Raw genomic sequence first — 17,233 nt, 5'->3', positions numbered from 1 at the left:
CGCGGGAGGCCCGGAGGCGCGGGAGGCCCCGGAGGCGCGGGAGGCCCCAGAGGCCCCGGAGGCGCGGGAGGCCCGGAGGCCCCGGAGGCGCGGGAGGCCCGCGAGGCCCCGGAGGCCCAGAGGCCCCGGACGCCCGCGAGGCCCGCGAGGCCCGGGAGCGCCCGGCCGCCGGGTCGCGCGGCGGGAGCGAGGAGGGGGCGGGGCGCGGCCCGGCCCCGCCCGGACTCGGAGCGCCTTTGTTCCCCGAGGGTCGGCGGCCCCGGCGCCCCCCGCCCCCAGCCGGCCCCCGGCTCCGCCGCACTTCCGGGGGCGGCAGTCGGCCCGCGGACCCCGCCCGGGGGCAGAGGGAGAGCGCGGAGCCCGAGGGGCGACGGCCCGGCTCCGACGCTCCGGATGCGTGACGCTCCCCGCTCATTTGCATAGCGCGCCCCGATTGGCCGCGGCGGCCGCCGGGAGACGGCTGGGGGGGGGGGGAGCTCACAGCGGCAGCAGCTGGTCTCGGTGTAAACAAGTCGCGGCTGCGAACCCCGGGCGTGGGGACAGCGCCCCGGCTGCGGAGCGCCCCTCCAGCCGACCCCAGACCCCGGAGGACCGGGCCCCTCCGCGCACTTAGGTGAGGCCCAGCGTCCTCGGGGCTCCCAGGGCCCCCCGGGCCGTGCCCGCGTTCCCAGCCCCCAAACCCGACTTCCCAGGCGCCCTCCCTCCTGCAGCCCTCCCCTCCCTCTTCCTGGACAGACTGGGGCCACCCCGAGGCCCCCGGGAAGACCCCGACTCCCGGGACGCCTGTCCCTGCAGCTCCGGACCTGGGCACCTTCCCCTCCCCCTCCCCAGCTGCGCAGTTTTTACAAAGCAGGACTACTTCTCCCTCGGCGGCTCCCCTCCAGCTTCTTCTTCCCTTTCGGGGTCCTCTCCCAGATCTTCAGCCTTTGGCCAGCTTCCACAGCGCACCGGATGGTCTGGGCCTGGATGGAGGCGCAGGGTGGCTGAGTCACCCCTCCCAGCCTCAGTTTCCCCCGTGATGCAACTTGAGGTCTCTCCAGGCAACGAGGCAAATGGATGCTTTGACTGAACCCCGGGCTGAGCAGCATTGCTCCCCCAGGGAGGCAGCCTGGCTCTAGGGAAGAGCGAGACGACAGCCGAGTACACCCTATCTGAGACAGCCCTCCGTCTGGGGAGAAGTCAGACTCGGGCTAGAGGAGATGCTGGGATGTTTAGTTCTGGGAGGGAAGGAGAAAGTGTAGGGAACATAGACAACTTCGGGGTCGGAGATCTGGCCAGCGCTTCTGATGATGCTTCCTGATCTTCTAGGCTCTGGGCTCCCTTTGCTCACCGTGGTCCCCTCCCCGGGTGGGGCCACTGCCCCCAGCCCCCACCATGGTTCGGATCTCTAAGCCCAAAACCTTCCAAGCTTATCTGGATGACTGTCACAGAAGGTATAGCTGTGCCCACTGCCGGGCTCACCTGGCTAACCACGATGACCTCATCTCCAAGGTAACCTGCCCAGGGGCAGGGGAAGGGGAAGAAACACCCCAGTGTTCAAGTGCCCTCGGGAGGGCACTTGAAGCCCCCCCAGAAATGACAGTAACTTATCCTTTTTCCTTTTCCCCAGTCCTTCCAAGGCAGCCAGGGTCGTGCCTACCTCTTCAACTCTGTGTGAGTATCCGAGCTTCCTCTCTGGAGGGAGTCCCTTCAGGGTTGGGGGGGGGGGGCAAACTCCCAACCTCTAGTGCCCTGTGACTTCCTCTTTGAATCTGTACTTTCTTGTAGTGCTGGAGTTTCAGGGCCAACCAAGGGTCAGGTGGCTATGCAACCCATCTAGGACATGAGAACCCTAGATTATTACTCCATGGCGGGAAATTGGGCCCTAGGCTTGGGATGGGTTGGTGTTTGAGGCCCAGAGTCCCCTGAGGGACTAGTCTCATTTGTGACAGCCTGGTGACCCACCCCACAGGGTGAACGTGGGTTGCGGGCCAGCTGAAGAGCGAGTGCTACTCACTGGGCTCCATGCCGTGGCGGACATCCACTGTGAGAGCTGCAAGACCACCCTGGGCTGGAAATATGTAAGTGTGACCTGAGACCCTCCCACAGTTCTGAAAGAAAAGTCAGACCCTAGGTTCTGTGAGTTTGGAGTTTGAAGACCTGGAATCAAATTATAGGTCTACCACACACTTCCTGTAAATTTGGGAGAGTCACTTCCCCTTTCTGGGCCTCAGTTTCCTCATCTATAAAATGAGGGTTATCCTGGACCACCTGTAAGGCCCCTTCCAGATCTAAGTCCGTGAGTGCCCTCAACTACTTTTATCATGTAGCCATTTAAAATACATATTAGAGAGTCCTGAACTTTTTCAAAGCTGTTTCACAGGTGTTATCTCATAGCCACACTATCTGTGTGAGATAGGTGGCTTTAGGTTGTCACAACCCTCCTCTGACAGGTGAGAAGACTGGAGGCTTGGGAAGCCAGACAGTGACTTCAGTCTCTCCCTTAGGAGAAGGAATAGCCCCCCCCATCCCCCACCCCCCACTGCCTCTTTTCTGCCTTCCAGGAACAGGCCTTTGAGAGCAGTCAGAAATACAAGGAGGGGAAGTACATCATCGAGCTCAACCACATGATCAAGGACAATGGCTGGGACTGACCTCTGACCTCCAACCTCCGCCCTGTGATTCTCCCTGATAAGATGATTCTGCTGCCCCGACCCCAGCCAGGCTGCTGGAGGAGGGACACTGGTGGGAGAAACAACTCTTTGCCTCCTCTCCAGGGACCCTGGGGAACGGCAAGTTCTCCCTCCTCTGGGCTGTGTGGGGAGATGGCCCCAAGCCCCTGTATATACATTTTATTATTTTATTGCATGCACTGTGACTCTTTTTGGGGGGTAGGGGAAGGAGTGTCCCTGTTCTGCTGCCCCCCCCCCCCCAATGATCTGGCTGGTTTGGATCTCATTTTTAACCCTCCTCCTGCCCCGGATTCACCTGTAGATACGCCCTTCGTTGTACAGAGCTCCCCAGCTTCCTCTCCATGGCATCCCTCACATACCTCAAGCCTGTGACACTCTCTCCCCATGATTTCCTTTACCCCTCCGTGGTCTGTAGCATCTGTAAATAAAACTCCCAGACACACCACACACCTCTCTCTCTCCTTTGGAATCTGGGCTCTGGGGGCAGAACCCTGGCACCACCCCCAGCCCCCCCAAGACACGCGCTTGCCAGCACTTCCTTCCTTCTCTAGCTGCTTCCACAGGCTCAGGGGCGCTCAGCTCCGACAAGCATTAGTAGTCTGCCGATCCTCAACTAAGTTTTCCTTATTTGTAAAATGAGGATACGCTTTAAAGCGCTATGGAAATGAGTTACTGCTTTACCAGTCCCAGCTCCCGCCCCATTAAGCCTCAGCCTGTCCTTTTTGGAAACTGTTAAGGCTCCAGGGACCCCTTCCTCCCGCCTCGATCTCCCAAAAGCGGCACCAGAGACTCTGGGGGAGAAGAGTGATAAAAGCACCCACAGTCTGGCTAATTTCTGCGTTGTGTTTTGGGACCTATGGAGTCGAGACTACGACTCCCAAGAAACGCAGCGCGGGTTCCAGGCAAAAACGCAGGCTCCTGCTGCGCTATGTCTCCTGGGAACTGTAGTTCCAGTGAGCCAGCCTTTCCTACCAAGGCGGGGCGGAGCGCTCAAGTGCGATTCTTCTTGTGCAGAGTGGGAAGGCTAACTAATGGCCCGGGGTGGGGGTGGGGGTGGGGGTCGGGGCCAGGCCCTGCCGGTCCTGGGGAGGCCGCGGGGGCCCCCGAAGGTCCACAGGCAGCTTCCCGAAGTGGCAGTCTAGACCCGCGGAGCCCACATTCTTTTTCTGGGGGATCTCAGGATTCGTCTCCAGCCCCGGCACAAGGTGGCGGGGTTGGGGTCAGGCAGGGATTTGTTACTTACCTGAGGCCCCGCCCCCAAGGCGATGGCCCCGCCCCGAGGCCCCGCCTCCTCGATTCTCCCAGGTTCTTTCGTGGGAACCCCGAACAGCTGGCAGGAAGCGCCAAACTGCTGTCCTAGCTCAAGCCCCCGGGGATCAATCAGGCCGAGGAGTTAATTATGTAATTAGGGAGTAGGGGGCCCGAGCTAATGAAGCCGAGCCGTCGGGCTGGCTGGAGAGAACGAGGAGAGGGGGAGGGAGGTGGACTGACTTGTTGGACAGATGGGATTGGGGAGGGGGGCAACCCAGGCATTCCCATCTGGGCCCCATGGGCCGCCCCCCTCCTCCCCACACCGACTTTTCCCCCCTTTCCTACATCCTGCACCCCCAGCCCTGAAGGCCTCTGAGGGAGGAGGAGCTGTGACCAGGGGCCAAGGGGGCTGAGCCCAGGGCTATAAAGGGGGCATCACCTGGGCGGGTGGCTCAGAGCTGAGCAGACAGGACAGGACCGGAGGGGCCCGGGATCTACCCCATGTATCATCCCCGCGAACTCTATGCCCCCTTGGGGGCTAGCTACAGGCTTCGGCCCCCCCAACCTGGAGGGGACCTTGGTTTTCCGGCAGGGCTGTCAGAGGGGTACCGTTACTCAGGTGAGAGAAGACGGAGCCCGGAGGTCTGGTGATTTGGGAGGGATGGGGATAATTATAAGACTAGGGATTTTTTGGTCCGGGCGTGTGTGGAGGGTGGAAGGGGTGAGGGTATGGCAATGTTAAGAGTAGAAAGAGCTCTGGGCTGAGAGCCAGGAGATGTGTCTTTTGTTAGTCTTGCCCCTGCTACTAACTTGTTGTATGACCTTGAGCAAGTCATTTCCTGTCTCTGGGCATCATGATATGCAAAATGAAATGGTTGGACCACATAATCCCTAAAGTACGAATTGAATTTTCTGAAATTCTAGAGGAGCTGATTGAAGTAGGATTAAGGGAAAGGACATGAGTTCAAACAGTCCTTTACTGATTGTTTTCTCCTTTTTCTATTGTACCCTAGATCTTGATGCCCCCAAATTAGATTGTTTTCTCTCAGGACTGGAGGCTACTCCCCGGCCTCTGGCTGCTCCACCACCCTTGCCTCCATTGCCCCCTCCTTTGGGAGGAGAGTCAACTGCCCCTGTCTCAGTTTCTGAGGCCTCTCGCCTGCTCCCAGGGGTCAGCCTAAGCCTGGAAAACCATGATTTGTGGAAAGAGTTCAACTCTGTGGGAACAGAAATGATCATCACCAAGGCTGGGAGGTGAGGCAAGGATTGAAACAAGCCAAAGAGATGATCTCTCCCCAGATGAGGCCCATAGAGGGGTTAAGTGTTGCATGAAGCCACCCTCTCTTTCCCTCAATTTTCCTTGTGATAGAAAATATCTCATTTTGAAAGCATTGTGGTTGTGTTAGAGGGTAATTGTTGTAGTCATTCAATTTTCAGAGTTATTCAGTCTATGGCTAAAAATACTGCAGCAGAGTGATTCCTTTTCTCTAAGGTAAAAATTTAGATGGAGGTTTCATACTCCATTCTTGGGCAGTTAAAAAGCCTAAATTAATCAATGACTTTATTGAATATTTATTCCATACCAGGGTCTAAATACTGGTCCTTCTGAGGAACCAGGGGGGAAGAAGAATATAACTGCTAAGGCATGAGGGAGAGCATCTTTCTCCATTGCCTTCTGTCCTAGAGAATACTAAGTTTGAGGCAGGATAAAGTAGCAGAAAGAGCCCAAAACCCTGGTCTGAATCCTGGCTCTGACCTAAATTCACAGTGAGCCTTTGAACCCAAAAGTCTGGAATTTAGAACTGGAAAGGACCTCAGAGCAAGAGTTCTTAACCTGGGGTCTACAGACTCTCCCCCCCACCTCCAGTTGATCACTGAACAGATTTCAGGGAGTCCTTGACCTTGGATGAGAAAATGATGTATTTTATTTTATGCATTTAAGAGCAAGATTCTCAGAAGGGGTCCTTTAGGTTTTAGCAGTTTGCCATAGATACAGGTCCCATGATACATTCAGAAAGAAATCTATTCCAATGCCTTCCTCTCGCTAAAACAAGGGTTAGAGTGGATCCTGGAGGTTTGTCCCAATCTCTCCCCTGCTCCCCAACAATTGACCACTGTGATTCTGACTCCCCCTTGCGGTCAGAATTAATGAGGGCCAGTCTAGCAACATCCCCACTCCCCGGCTGCCCTACCCTTGCTCCGATGCTCCAGGACTTCTCCCCCTGTGCGCCTCCAGACGAATGTTCCCGGCCTGCCGAGTGACTGTGACTGGTCTGGACCCTGAGGCTCGATATTTGTTCCTCCTCGATGTGGTGCCCGTGGATGGGGCCCGGTACCGTTGGCAAGGCCGTCGTTGGGAGCCAAGTGGTAAGGCGGAGCCACGCCTCCCAGACCGAGTATACATCCACCCAGACTCCCCTGCCACTGGTGCCCACTGGATGCGGCAGCCTGTCTCCTTCCATCGCGTCAAGCTCACCAACAATACCTTGGATCCACATGGACATGTGAGACTCCAGTGGGTGGCAGCAACAAGGAGCAATTTCCAGGGGGAAACAGGGAGGGGAAACAAGGTCATTGTGAAGATGATCTTGTTGGACTGTGGGGCCATAGGGTTGGGTGAATCCCAGATTAGAGGTTTCTGGTCAAGGGAATAGGAGACCCCTCTGTTCTACCCATCTCCCTCTCATTCTTGTCTGCCTTCAGCTGATCCTTCATTCAATGCACAAGTACCAGCCACGGCTTCATCTGGTTCGGGCTGCCCAGCTCTGTAGTCGCCACTGGGGTGGTGTCGCCTCCTTCCGATTCCCTGAGACATCCTTCATCTCCGTAACAGCCTACCAGAATCCTAGGGTAAAAGGTTCCCCTTCAAACTTTCTAGATCTTGAACGAAATTTCTACTGGCCTCAACAACCAGCGTTAAGGGAGGGTCATTCTCTCTTGGGTGGGCAGTTGATTAACCCCAGATTTTTCCTTCCAATCGTCCTCTAGATCACACAATTGAAGATTGCAGCTAATCCCTTTGCTAAGGGATTCCGGGAGAATGGGAGGAACTGTAAGAGGTGGGAGTATTAGGGTCCTGGATGTGGGGCTGGTGGGGAGAGCATGTGGCTGGCTGACCCTAGGGAATTATTTGAGGGACATGTTGAACATATCCTCATTCCATGGGCCAGGGAGCGTGATGCCAGGGTTAAGAGGAAGCTGAGAGGACCAGAGCCTGTTGTTATGGAGACTTATAGTGGAGGTAAGTGTGATTGCAGTGCAAGGAGAGGAGGAAAGAGTGTTCTCTACACAGAATGGATTGAGAAGATTACGGGTGGACTGCCTTCTGCTCTATCCCAACTCTCCTCCTCTGCCTTAAACCTCTCTCCACACCCCTTCCTCCTTTTCTTCCATCACTTCCTAACCTCTTATCTTCATCAAAGATGGTCCTGGGGGTCCCTGTGACTCCACATTGGCTGGAGACCTTCCAGAACAAGCTTCCTCTTCTACTGAGGTACCCACACCTCCTTGTGGAGGGCCCAGTGCTGAAGCGTACCTTCTGCACCCAGCCGCCTTTCACGGGGCTCCCAACAGCCTCCCCACCAGGTGAGAACAGGGTCTGTGCCCTCTGAGGGTTGAGGGGAAACAGCCTGGTAGAGTATCTGGAATGAAGCAGAAGACCTGGATCTGAATGACAATCCTACCACTTATTCATTAGCTCTCTGATTTTCAACACATCACTTTTACTTTCAGAGATGCATTGATTTACAGAAGATACAGATTCTTAGGCTCTCCAAAAAGTCACTTAAAGTTCATCATTTTATAGATAAGATGCCCAGAGTTTCACAAATTGGAAGTGGCAGTTGAAAACTTAACCTGGTTCCTTAGTACTCTTTAATCATTTCCAATCATTCCATCATGCTTCCCTTCCTCCCTCTGCACCCCCACTCCTTTCGATATATAAAACAGCAATACTACTGTGCACTACTTCAGAGGCAGGGTGGTATGTTGGACAAGGAGTTTGGGAGGCAGAAGAGCTGAGTTCAAATTCCAGCTCTTATCACTTGCTAAGTGGTTGTGGAAAATCTGAATCTCAATTTCCCCATCTGTAAAATGGAAATAGTACTCACAGGGTTGTCGTGAGGAAGCAACTTTGTAAACCACATTTCTTATGTGATTATAGGTTAATATCCTTATCTTTTCCTGACCAGGCTTTCTTTTTGCTTCTCAGGGCCTCCTCCTTCTCGGAAGCTGCCGATCCATTGTCACGTCCTTCATCTTATCAGGCACCCTTCCTAGAGCTGTCTCCAGGGACTGGAAGCTCTGGTCCTGGATATCCCCCAGCCCCACCAGCATCAGCCTTTGCCCCTCATTTCCTCCAAGGGGGACCCTTCCCTCTCCCCTACACAGCCCCTGGGGGCTACCTGGATGTTAGCAGCAAGCCCCTCTATTAAGTTAGAGGATGCATCTACCAACCTTTCTCTCTGGAGCCTGGGTGACTCTTCAGGGCCATCTCCCTCCCACACCAAATGGCTGCATAGCCTCCTTCATCACAGCCAAGCCTACCCCCACTCAGTTCACACTTCAGCTTTAGCTCACACCCCCCTCCTGCTTCAAAGCCTGTGAAGGTAGGCTTGGGGGGAGACCAGCTGCTCCGGCTTCCCCTTCCTGGGCTCTCACCTGGGTGTGAATGGAGGGTGGGGGCTGGGCCAGCAGGAGACTGGGCCTCACCAAAAGGACAGGTCAGGGGCCACCATCAGAAACTTTCAAGGGCAGCACAGCTGAAGGACTTCCTACAAGGCCTCCATGGTGTACACCCCAAGCCTTTCATTCTTACTGCACTACTGTTTGACCAATTTACATATATATATACCCTTACCTCTATGTGGGGAGACTCTCTCAGAGCAGACTGTCATCACTCCCACTGTCAAATGTACAGTAATTACTATTCTTTCAAACAATTATGGGCTCCAGGTTTTTTTTCCCCCCAAAATAAAACTTTTGAGTCATTGTGTGATGTTCTACAAATCTCCTATTAGATTGGGAGGTAGTTGACTTCAGGACCTCCTAAATCACCTTTCATCGAGCTCTCTCATTGCCAAGAGGGATTCTAATCCAAGGTTTTCTATCTTGGTTGCCTCCAAATCCTATCAGCCAAGTTCCAAGCTCTTAAAAGGTGCTCAAAGATACCAGGTCCAGAGGGGACTCCACAGGAATGAAAGGAGATAAACAACTGGGAGGTAGAAAGGGCCCACCTGATGATCTCGCACCACTGGGACAATGTGGTCTGGTGAAACAGAAAGCATTTGCTGTCAGACTTGCATTCAAATCCCAGCATTAGTTACCACTGCTAGAGCTACTGACTCATCTCCCACAGGGGTGCAGGAATAATTATTCTAGCATCCTGCTTCACAGTGTTGTGGAGAAGAGGGTGTGGTGAAACTCAGAGCACTACTGAAATGTGAATTAGGCTCATGTTTCCATGGTATAGGATAACTGCTCCTGCTGAGTCAGATGGAGATTAAAAACAAAGGTCATTTTCTTTCTTTTATTAGAATTTTTTTTCATTTTTCCCCAAAGTTTTTATCTAAAAACAAACAAACAAAAAAGAGAAAACCAGAAAAAAAATCACCAGAAACTTCGAAACAAAGAATCTGGGGGAGGAGGAAATTGGATCAAAGGTTGTCCTCCTTGCCCCCTGACCTCTGCCTAGGACAGAACACAGGATGGGAAAGACTTCTCTGCTCTCCCAGTGTCCTCTGAGATCCTAGGGAGGAGACGCAGAAATCGCCCCCACCTTGGGAGACCCTGTCCTGCAGATGGTGGCAACAGGAACAGCAGAGGACAGAGTCACAGTGGTCCAAAGGATGTTGAGGCTGGGGAGAGGAGTAAAGGATTGGGGTGGGAGGGGCATGGGTGGGATCACAGGAAGTAGTCAGCTACTGGCTTCTTGGAAGGGATGCCCCGGGTTTCCTGGGGTGCAGCTTCAAAGATGATGAAGTCTTTCTGGAGGTGCTCATCCAGCTCCAAGATGGCTGCCACATTTCCGCAGCTGGTCAAAGGGAGAAGTCAGTCATTTGAGATTCTGGACACGAGGGGAATACCCCAAGGCCTTCCCTCCCAAATGCCACCAACTCTGGAGGAGACAAAACACCAAGGATTCCCTTTCCCACTCACCGGTAGCAGTAGTTGGGTGCTGACCACACAGTGAGCACAGTTTCATTGAAGTGCCATTTGTAGCCTTCCATCACCAGTTGATGAGCCCGGCAGATCATGTCGATGTCGTTGGCCGCATTAAACTGAGCCACCACATCACTGCCAAACAGGTAGCCAGCTCCTCGGGGACTCACACCCCAGCCCGTCGTGTCTGTAAGAGATGGAAATGGGACACATGTAATCGGACAATCCCAGCTTTGTCAGTTTGACACCCCCTTCCTCCACTACACTGGAATGCTGAAAAATATGGAAAGGTTTAAAAGAAAGATAATGTTTGGCTACAATGTAGCACTGGAAATAAAGTTCTACATTTTTAGGTCAGAAAGCCGCAGGTTTGAATTCCATCCTTAGTATTTACTAGCAATGTGACCATGGACAATTAACTTAATCTAAGCCTCAGATTCTTCATTGGTAAAACTGGCCGGGTCTGCCTCACAGAGCTATTTTAGCAATGAGACAATGTAACGTACTCTGCAAATCTTAAAAGGACTCAATGCCAGTCCTCCACGGAGACATGGTGGTCTTCGAATATTTGAGGGATTAGATTACAATGTGAAAGAGAATCCCATTTTTTCAAAGCTCCAGAAAGCAGAAAAATAATTTTTTAAAAAAGTAGAAGGCTAATTGGTTCAGTAAGAATGGCCTTCTAAACAGATCAGTTGCTCAGGAATGAGAATGGTTTCATTTGGGAATTAATAAGTATCCCATTGCTGGGAAAGTAACAAAAGGATACTATTAGAAAGGATTCCTGCCCTCATTGGAAGGGATAGGTTAGTAGATGGGGATGGAACTTTATTTTTTTATTTTTTATTTTTGCAAGTCAAATGGGGTTAAGTGGCTTGCCCAAGGCCACACAACTAGGTAATTATTAAGTGTCTGAGACTGGATTTGAACCCAGGTACTCCTGACTCCAAGGCTGGTGCTTTATCCACTACGTCACCTAGCCTCCCTGGGATGGAACTTTAGATGTTGAACTCCTCTAACTCAGTCCTCATATCTTTAGGCAAGTCATGACTATTTTGGACCCATTTTCTTTTTTGTAAAGGGAGGAATTGAAAATTAAATTATCTTTAAGGTCCCTTTAAGAACCTAGATGCTGTTATCTTCTATAATGCTGTTGCTAAAATCAAAGTTCCCCTATCTGTCATCCACATGGGAATGTTCCAGCTCCCTGGTGCCCAAGGGGATCCAAGGCTGGCTCACGGCCACTGGGCTTATCTCCACAGTGATGCCCAACAGTCATCAAATGAAAGACTCCAGTGCTGCCTCCCACACAGGGCATACTTTGAAACTCAGCTGTCCAAACAAGACATTGAATAATATGACCCAGGAATCAACAACTCAAACCCTTTCCTTTACAATCTATTTTCCTATTGCCTTGAACTACCTTTTCCCTCAACCCACTAGAGCTTTCTACCAAACTCTTCTCTAAGCCAAGATCAAGTTCCCCAATAAAAACACCACATGAAGATATAGGGTAATCTGCTCTTCCACCCCCAACACCTCACCTTCAGGGTCAGACCAGAGCAAGTCACACATGGGCCCATCATGAGGCACCTCCTGCTTCCGGTCAATTGTCCGGATCTGGTCCAGGGTCTGGATAGAGGGAGAAAGGCCTCCATGCACGCAGAAGATCTGGGGAGGATGGGAGGAAGAATGAGGTTCATCAATTCTTTTGACTGTCTCCCAGATGACTCCCTTCCACCTTCATTGTTCACCCTGATGTATTTGAGATGGTCCTTTGTAGCACTAACTTCTTCCTACCTTGCCGTCGATGATGGCAGACAGGCTGAGGTAGTCAAAGATCTCAGTGCAGTAACGCCACACAGTCACCGAGCCATACTTTCGCAAACACTCATCGTAGAAGCCATAGACCTGTGTGATCTGCCTGCTCTCATGGTTCCCCCGGATCAGAGTGATACGGTCAGGATACCGGACCTGGGAGAGGAAGGGTGCAGAAAGGATGATGGCCGTAACTGGCAGACGACAGTACATGGTTAGAGTTGGGGTAAAGAAAAAGATAGCTTAGGGAAATCACTAGAGAGGAGGCAGCTAGGAGACAATATCTGAGTGGAAGTCTGAAGGGACTCTAGGCCTGGGCTGTTGCATGGTTTGGCAGGGCTGTTGAAAATAGCAGGGAGGAAGGTTTCTAAAGGTTGGGCAAAGAATCTACCCAGGGATCCAAGAGTAGAATGAAATCCCAAGCATAGTCACCTTGAGGGCAAGCAGCAGCAGGAATGTTTCGACGCTGTAGAAGCCTCTGTCCACAAAGTCCCCCATGAAAAGGTAGTTGGTCTCAGGGACATCGCCACCCACCTAGAGGGAGAGGTGGCTTCATTTTACCACTTAGCTCACTACCCCAAACCACACACCCATGTCTGTCCCATCTATGTTGTCCAAATTAAAGCCCCCTTCAATTTTGCGGTGTCCCTAATAACTCCACCAAATATGACAAGCACCACATCCAAGATTAGCCCACATCAGAATTCCCCATTACCGTACATCTTTCAACCAGATTAAAAACTGCTATTTCAAATTAAAGAAGTTCCAGACAATTTCTTTATGAACCTGTTTTTGCCATTAAATCCAAAGGTCAGAATGATATTATTCCCTTTCTCCCAGCTTCATCTCAATATTTATATACACTCACTCTGAACAGTTCCTTGAGATCATAGAATTGCCCATGGATGTCCCCACACACCTGGGGTAAAAAAAAAAAAAAAAATCACAAAATGTTAGAACTGGAAGGAATCTGAAAAAAAAAACCACCTAGTCTAAACCCCTCATTTAACAGACAAAATCTGAGACTCAAGAGACTTGAAGTGACTTGCCCCAAGATTGACACTGACAGAATTCAAGGAGCAGAAGACCTTCCTTATAGCACCTGCCCACCCCAGCATAATCTGGAGAATTTTTAAAAGTAGCCTAGGGATAGATAAACTGGATCTGCCTCCAGATTAGGTCCTTCCGCACTATGGACAAGGTCCTTTTAGATGCTAAGTTCCTTTCTGTGTAATATTACCTTGTGTGATATTACCTTAATGATGGCAGAGGGGTAAACAAGGACACAAGACTCCTGCCAGCAAGAGAATTCCAGGGCCAGGGCTCTGGAAACCCAATTTGATGTGGTGATGACCAGGTTGGATTCCAAATATGTATACACATGTACAAAACCAGGCCACAGGTAGGACCACAGTGTTCAGAACCCGAAGGCACCTAGCTTAGAAGACCATCTATTCCTAGAGTTCTTAACCTGGGGGTCCATGAATTTTAAAAAATTTACCTTGAAAGGGTCCATGAATTTTAAAAAATTTACCTTGAAAACTTTTTCAGTAGAAAGTAATTTTATTTGTAATCTCATGGATTTCACAGATTTAAAAATGTAGAATCTAAGCAGTTCAGAGGACTTCACCAGAATGCTATAGGAGTCCATGGTACCAAAAAAAGTTAAGTCTTGATCTAGACCAACTCCCTTATTTTACACATGAAAGAACTGAGGCCTAGAGTGGTAAAGTGCCCAAGTAATAAGAAGTAAAGCCAGAATTCAAACAGATACCTTTTTTTTTAGGTTTTTTCAAGGCAAATGGGGTTAAGTGGCTTGCCCAAGGCCACACAGCTAGGTAGTTATTAAGTGTCTGAGACTGGATTTGAACTCAGGTACTCCTGACTCCAGGGCCAGTGCTCTATCTACTGTGCCACTGAGCTGTCCCCAAACCCATACCTTTTGCCTTCAAGTCCTATGCTTTCCTACTGTGTGTGTGCAGATACATGAAAGAAATACTAAACTCTTTATTGAGATGTTTATGTGCTAGGTCAAGGAGATGGGAATACATGCATAAAACCAGCTCAGACTCAGGGAAGGGGGAAAAGGGCTAATGCTTCAACTCACCGTGACGGGGGAGTCCACCCTCTGTACATTGCTCTCCTCCACCAAGATCTCTCTGAAGACACAAGGAGATGGTTGTCATAGCCAGATCAGGCCCCAGAGCAGTAACCCCTACCACTATTCATAGTCAAGTCTGAACTCGCCTTACTGGAGGCCTATAGAGCTGGCCTGGAAAGATTTCAGGGATCACTTGTGAGAGGTAGAAGAGTACTGGTACCCAAACAATATCAAGTGTGGATCAGGAGACTCTGTTCTTTCTGCCCACTCCAATCTATGTTGTATCATGGCAACAATATTCCCATAAAGCTGAGGGTATCACTAGCTCCTTGTTCAAAAACCTCCAAAGTCTCAATTCAATTCAACAAATTTATTAAGCAGTCCCTACTACATTCAAGATATTATGCGAGGTGCTGGGGATACAAAGACAAAAACAAAACAGCTACTTGCCCTCAAGGGAGCTTACATTCTACAGGGGAAAGACAACATACATACAAATACATAAATATGATATGCAAAATGATACAAGGTAATCAAAAGGGAGAGTACAGTAACTGGAGAAGGGGAGAGAATCAGGAAAAACCTGTGAAGGATGTAGCACCTGAGTTGTATCATGAAGAAAGAAGGGGCAAGGAAGAGAAAGCAAGGACACCTATGCACCTTGCATCCCCATTGCCTAAAAGGCAAGTGTCCACATCTTCAGCTGGCATTCAAGGGCCCCCACACTCTGACTCCACACCATCACACAATGTTAGACTTGAATCAAAGAGATCGTCTAACTCCAAAGTGCCACTCTAGAGAGGAGGAAAACTGAGGTTGATAGAAGAATAAAGTGACTTACCAAAAAGTCACCTAGCTTGTGACAGGGATGAGAAGTTCAGTCAGTGTGCTTTCTCTATCATGCTTGTTCCTAGTTCATCTCTTGTACCACTCTACATAACACTGCAGTCAAACTGGGGAATTGCTCACTTTCCAAAGAATTTTTGTTTCCTTAGCAATCCATTTTAGATCATATGAGTCCTTTATGCTCTTACTTCTCTAGAAAATAACTCCTCCTTCAAAGTCTAGTTCTAATGCTTTCTTTTCTCAGTGATATCTTTCTAGATCACTCTAGTCCATATATCCATCCTCTAAAACCCTAGTCATTTGTCTATATACCTCAGAGCACATTTGATCTTTCATTACATATATACAGATAACTACAAACAAACCTGCCTTATATTTTATGTTCCTTTATGGTAGGAACTGCCTTTTTGGGGGTTTTATTTGGGGGGGAAGGGAAAGTATTTTTCATAGATTCTTGGATGAATAAATGAAAAATGTTTATCTTCTTTCCTAGGGGCCCTAGATATAAGATGTAATAAAAGAGACAGATGAAAGCTGAGAAAAGGAGTCAGTTTGAGTCTTGGAGAAGCAAGAAAAAAGTCATGGCAGAAGTATAGGATGGGTTCTTTCAAAGTCAAGACCCAAAGTCTTCTCATAGGAACACTGGGATCAAATACTATCTCATCTGGTGCTACATCAAAGACCAAAATGAAGGCCAACTGGATCTCAAATTAGTAAAAGCATGATTCCAGTGGTAGAAAGGGTGTTCCATAAATTCTTGAGAAATAGGGCCCTTGACATCAGCACTGGTCTATCTCTCTTTATAAACAATTTGTCTACTGGTTTGGGTACCAGTTATCAGACATAGCCAAAATGTCCACCTGCTTCTGATGGGTAAACAAAGTTTTCACTATGTCACTGAAGAGACTTCAGCTATATTCTAGGATATTTCAGATCTAAACTCTCTGGTTTCCAGGGAGGCCCACAATCAGGAGCTGTTCCTGGTCCATACTAAATTTCATTCCTGCCCCAACGCTGTCCGTTGCTCACATTGCCCCCCACCAATCCAATCCACCAGGTTCACGTCTCACCTGTTTCCAAGGCACCCGACCACTCTCCTTGATCTTCTTATGGCCTGACACAAGGACACAAGTTCGGGCTCTCCCTACCCACCCCATGTGTTGATTGAGGCTGTTTTCTGTTCCTGTTGCTTATTTCAGTAGCCGAAAGTCCCTTCCCGTTTTATTTACTCCCGGTAGAGCTGAACCCCTCAATAAGCTCCCCCCAAAGACTTTACCATTTATTACCCAGTTGCCAGGGGCAACCTGGCTACCCCCTCCGTGAGCACTGAGCCTTATCTCCACAATAGACACCCCTCGAATTTAGCATGGAGGCAGGTACCTGCCTTGGGGGGAGTCCTGGAGGCTCACCTGGCCTTGGCGCACAGAGCCTTGACCTCGCTCTCCTTGATGAGCTCGCAGCGGCGAAGCTGCTCGATCTGCCGGTCCAGGTCGCTGATCTCCGCCATGGTCCCCCCGCCTCACGCGGCCCCCCCCGGTGCGGGGGGCGGGGGGGGAGACGCACCCAGGGGTCCGAGCCCCTCCCTACTCCGCCCGCCCGCACCGGCGTCTCCTGGAAACAAGGGTGAAGGGACAAGAGTCGGCGGATCGGACACGGAACGTGGACCGCGCCGGCCCGGGCTCCTTGAGCCCGAGGCCCCGCAGATTCCCCCCCCCCCCACTAGCCCCTCGTAGGCCCCAGGCCGGGCCCGGGGCCCCGCTCCGGCCGCCGCCCGGGACCTCCGGGAGGTTGGGGGGGCGGAGTACCCAAGCACAGCGGGGTCCAGGGGCAGGCAGGGAAGGCAGGGCGGCCGTCCATGAGTGAGAGAGAACTCCCGAGGCTATTACCGACGCGGTCGAAGCGGGACTCCACTCTCGAGCCGTAGGCTCTGGGCTCCACCTTCGAGCCTCCGTCCGCTCCCGGCCGCCACCGCTGCTTCTGCTTCCGGCCCCGCCGCGGAAGCCCGAGGAGGTCACTTCCGGCGCGCAGCGGAAGTGGCGTCAGAGTTCGACGCCCCGCCCCACCCATCCTCGTAAAAAGGGGGGCGAAAAATCGGGCAAAGGAACCGGATGTTGTCTCTGAGGGCGGAAGTAGTCCCTTCCGCCCCTCTCCCAAAGACGCTACGGAAGCGCAGATTTTATTATCATTTTAGCTAACAGTGCAGTTGTACTGTGGGAAAAGCGGGGCTCTGGATTTAAATCCGGGGGGTCAAGCACCGCTTCCCCTTTACGCTCTGAGACCGACTCCTAGCTGACTTAGGGCTGTGGGCCCTCTTCGCGGATCCTTGGGCTGAAGCCGTCCATTTTTCTGAATCTTAGACCAAATCCTTGAGCAGCCCTGCGAGCTC

At 51.2% G+C, this 17,233-nt stretch overlaps 3 protein-coding genes across 3 annotated transcripts; 2 read left to right on the top strand and 1 right to left on the bottom strand.

Moving 5' to 3' along the window:
* Positions 1 to 473: 473 nt before the first annotated feature.
* YPEL3 (yippee like 3) lies at positions 474 to 3,117 on the top strand. Its single transcript, XM_074197323.1, has 5 exons — positions 474 to 613; positions 1,309 to 1,491; positions 1,610 to 1,653; positions 1,952 to 2,060; positions 2,544 to 3,117. The coding sequence occupies exons 2-5, from the start codon at positions 1,375 to 1,377 to the stop codon at positions 2,631 to 2,633; spliced, it is 360 nt and encodes a 119-aa protein (XP_074053424.1). The 5' UTR covers positions 474 to 613; positions 1,309 to 1,374; the 3' UTR covers positions 2,634 to 3,117.
* Positions 3,118 to 3,760: 643 nt separating this feature from the next.
* TBX6 (T-box transcription factor 6) lies at positions 3,761 to 9,231 on the top strand. The gene is made up of 8 exons (XM_074197316.1): positions 3,761 to 4,542; positions 4,937 to 5,177; positions 6,160 to 6,427; positions 6,627 to 6,773; positions 6,912 to 6,982; positions 7,094 to 7,164; positions 7,346 to 7,508; positions 8,134 to 9,231. Exons 1-8 carry the CDS (start codon positions 4,425 to 4,427, stop codon positions 8,354 to 8,356), a joined length of 1,302 nt encoding a protein of 433 aa, XP_074053417.1. The 5' UTR covers positions 3,761 to 4,424; the 3' UTR covers positions 8,357 to 9,231.
* Positions 9,232 to 9,436: 205 nt separating this feature from the next.
* Positions 9,437 to 16,844, bottom strand: PPP4C (protein phosphatase 4 catalytic subunit). The gene is made up of 9 exons (XM_074197319.1): positions 16,734 to 16,844; positions 16,257 to 16,458; positions 14,008 to 14,059; positions 12,769 to 12,819; positions 12,333 to 12,434; positions 11,883 to 12,056; positions 11,627 to 11,753; positions 10,080 to 10,269; positions 9,437 to 9,954 (listed from the first exon to the last, which is right to left on the bottom strand). Exons 2-9 carry the CDS (start codon positions 16,352 to 16,354, stop codon positions 9,825 to 9,827), a joined length of 924 nt encoding a protein of 307 aa, XP_074053420.1. The 5' UTR covers positions 16,355 to 16,458; positions 16,734 to 16,844; the 3' UTR covers positions 9,437 to 9,824.
* Positions 16,845 to 17,233: the final 389 nt, after the last annotated feature.

Source organism: Macrotis lagotis, chromosome 8 (genome assembly GCF_037893015.1).
Source record: "Macrotis lagotis isolate mMagLag1 chromosome 8, bilby.v1.9.chrom.fasta, whole genome shotgun sequence".
In the NCBI taxonomy this organism is placed as follows: Eukaryota; Metazoa; Chordata; class Mammalia; order Peramelemorphia; family Peramelidae; genus Macrotis; species Macrotis lagotis.
Note: the sequence above shows the minus strand (reverse complement) of the source record. Positions and strands in the feature narration are given on the sequence as shown.

Excerpts from the sequence above, each read along its gene's own strand:
- YPEL3 (XM_074197323.1), top strand. The coding sequence starts at position 1,375 with ATGGTTCGGATCTCTAAGCCCAAAACCTTCCAAGCTTATCTGGATGAC. Across the intron at positions 1,492-1,609 it reads ACGATGACCTCATCTCCAAG|TCCTTCCAAGGCAGCCAGGG; the intron begins GTAACCTGCCCA and ends CCTTTTCCCCAG. Across the intron at positions 2,061-2,543 it reads CCACCCTGGGCTGGAAATAT|GAACAGGCCTTTGAGAGCAG; the intron begins GTAAGTGTGACC and ends TCTGCCTTCCAG.
- TBX6 (XM_074197316.1), top strand. The coding sequence starts at position 4,425 with ATGTATCATCCCCGCGAACTCTATGCCCCCTTGGGGGCTAGCTACAGG. Across the intron at positions 6,774-6,911 it reads CAGCCTACCAGAATCCTAGG|ATCACACAATTGAAGATTGC; the intron begins GTAAAAGGTTCC and ends ATCGTCCTCTAG. Across the intron at positions 7,165-7,345 it reads TATGGAGACTTATAGTGGAG|ATGGTCCTGGGGGTCCCTGT; the intron begins GTAAGTGTGATT and ends TCTTCATCAAAG.
- PPP4C (XM_074197319.1), bottom strand. The coding sequence starts at position 16,354 with ATGGCGGAGATCAGCGACCTGGACCGGCAGATCGAGCAGCTTCGCCGC. Across the intron at positions 12,820-14,007 it reads GGGTGGACTCCCCCGTCACG|GTGTGTGGGGACATCCATGG; the intron begins GTGAGTTGAAGC and ends TTTTTACCCCAG. Across the intron at positions 10,270-11,626 it reads GCTCTGGTCTGACCCTGAAG|ACACGACGGGCTGGGGTGTG; the intron begins GTGAGGTGTTGG and ends CATCTCTTACAG.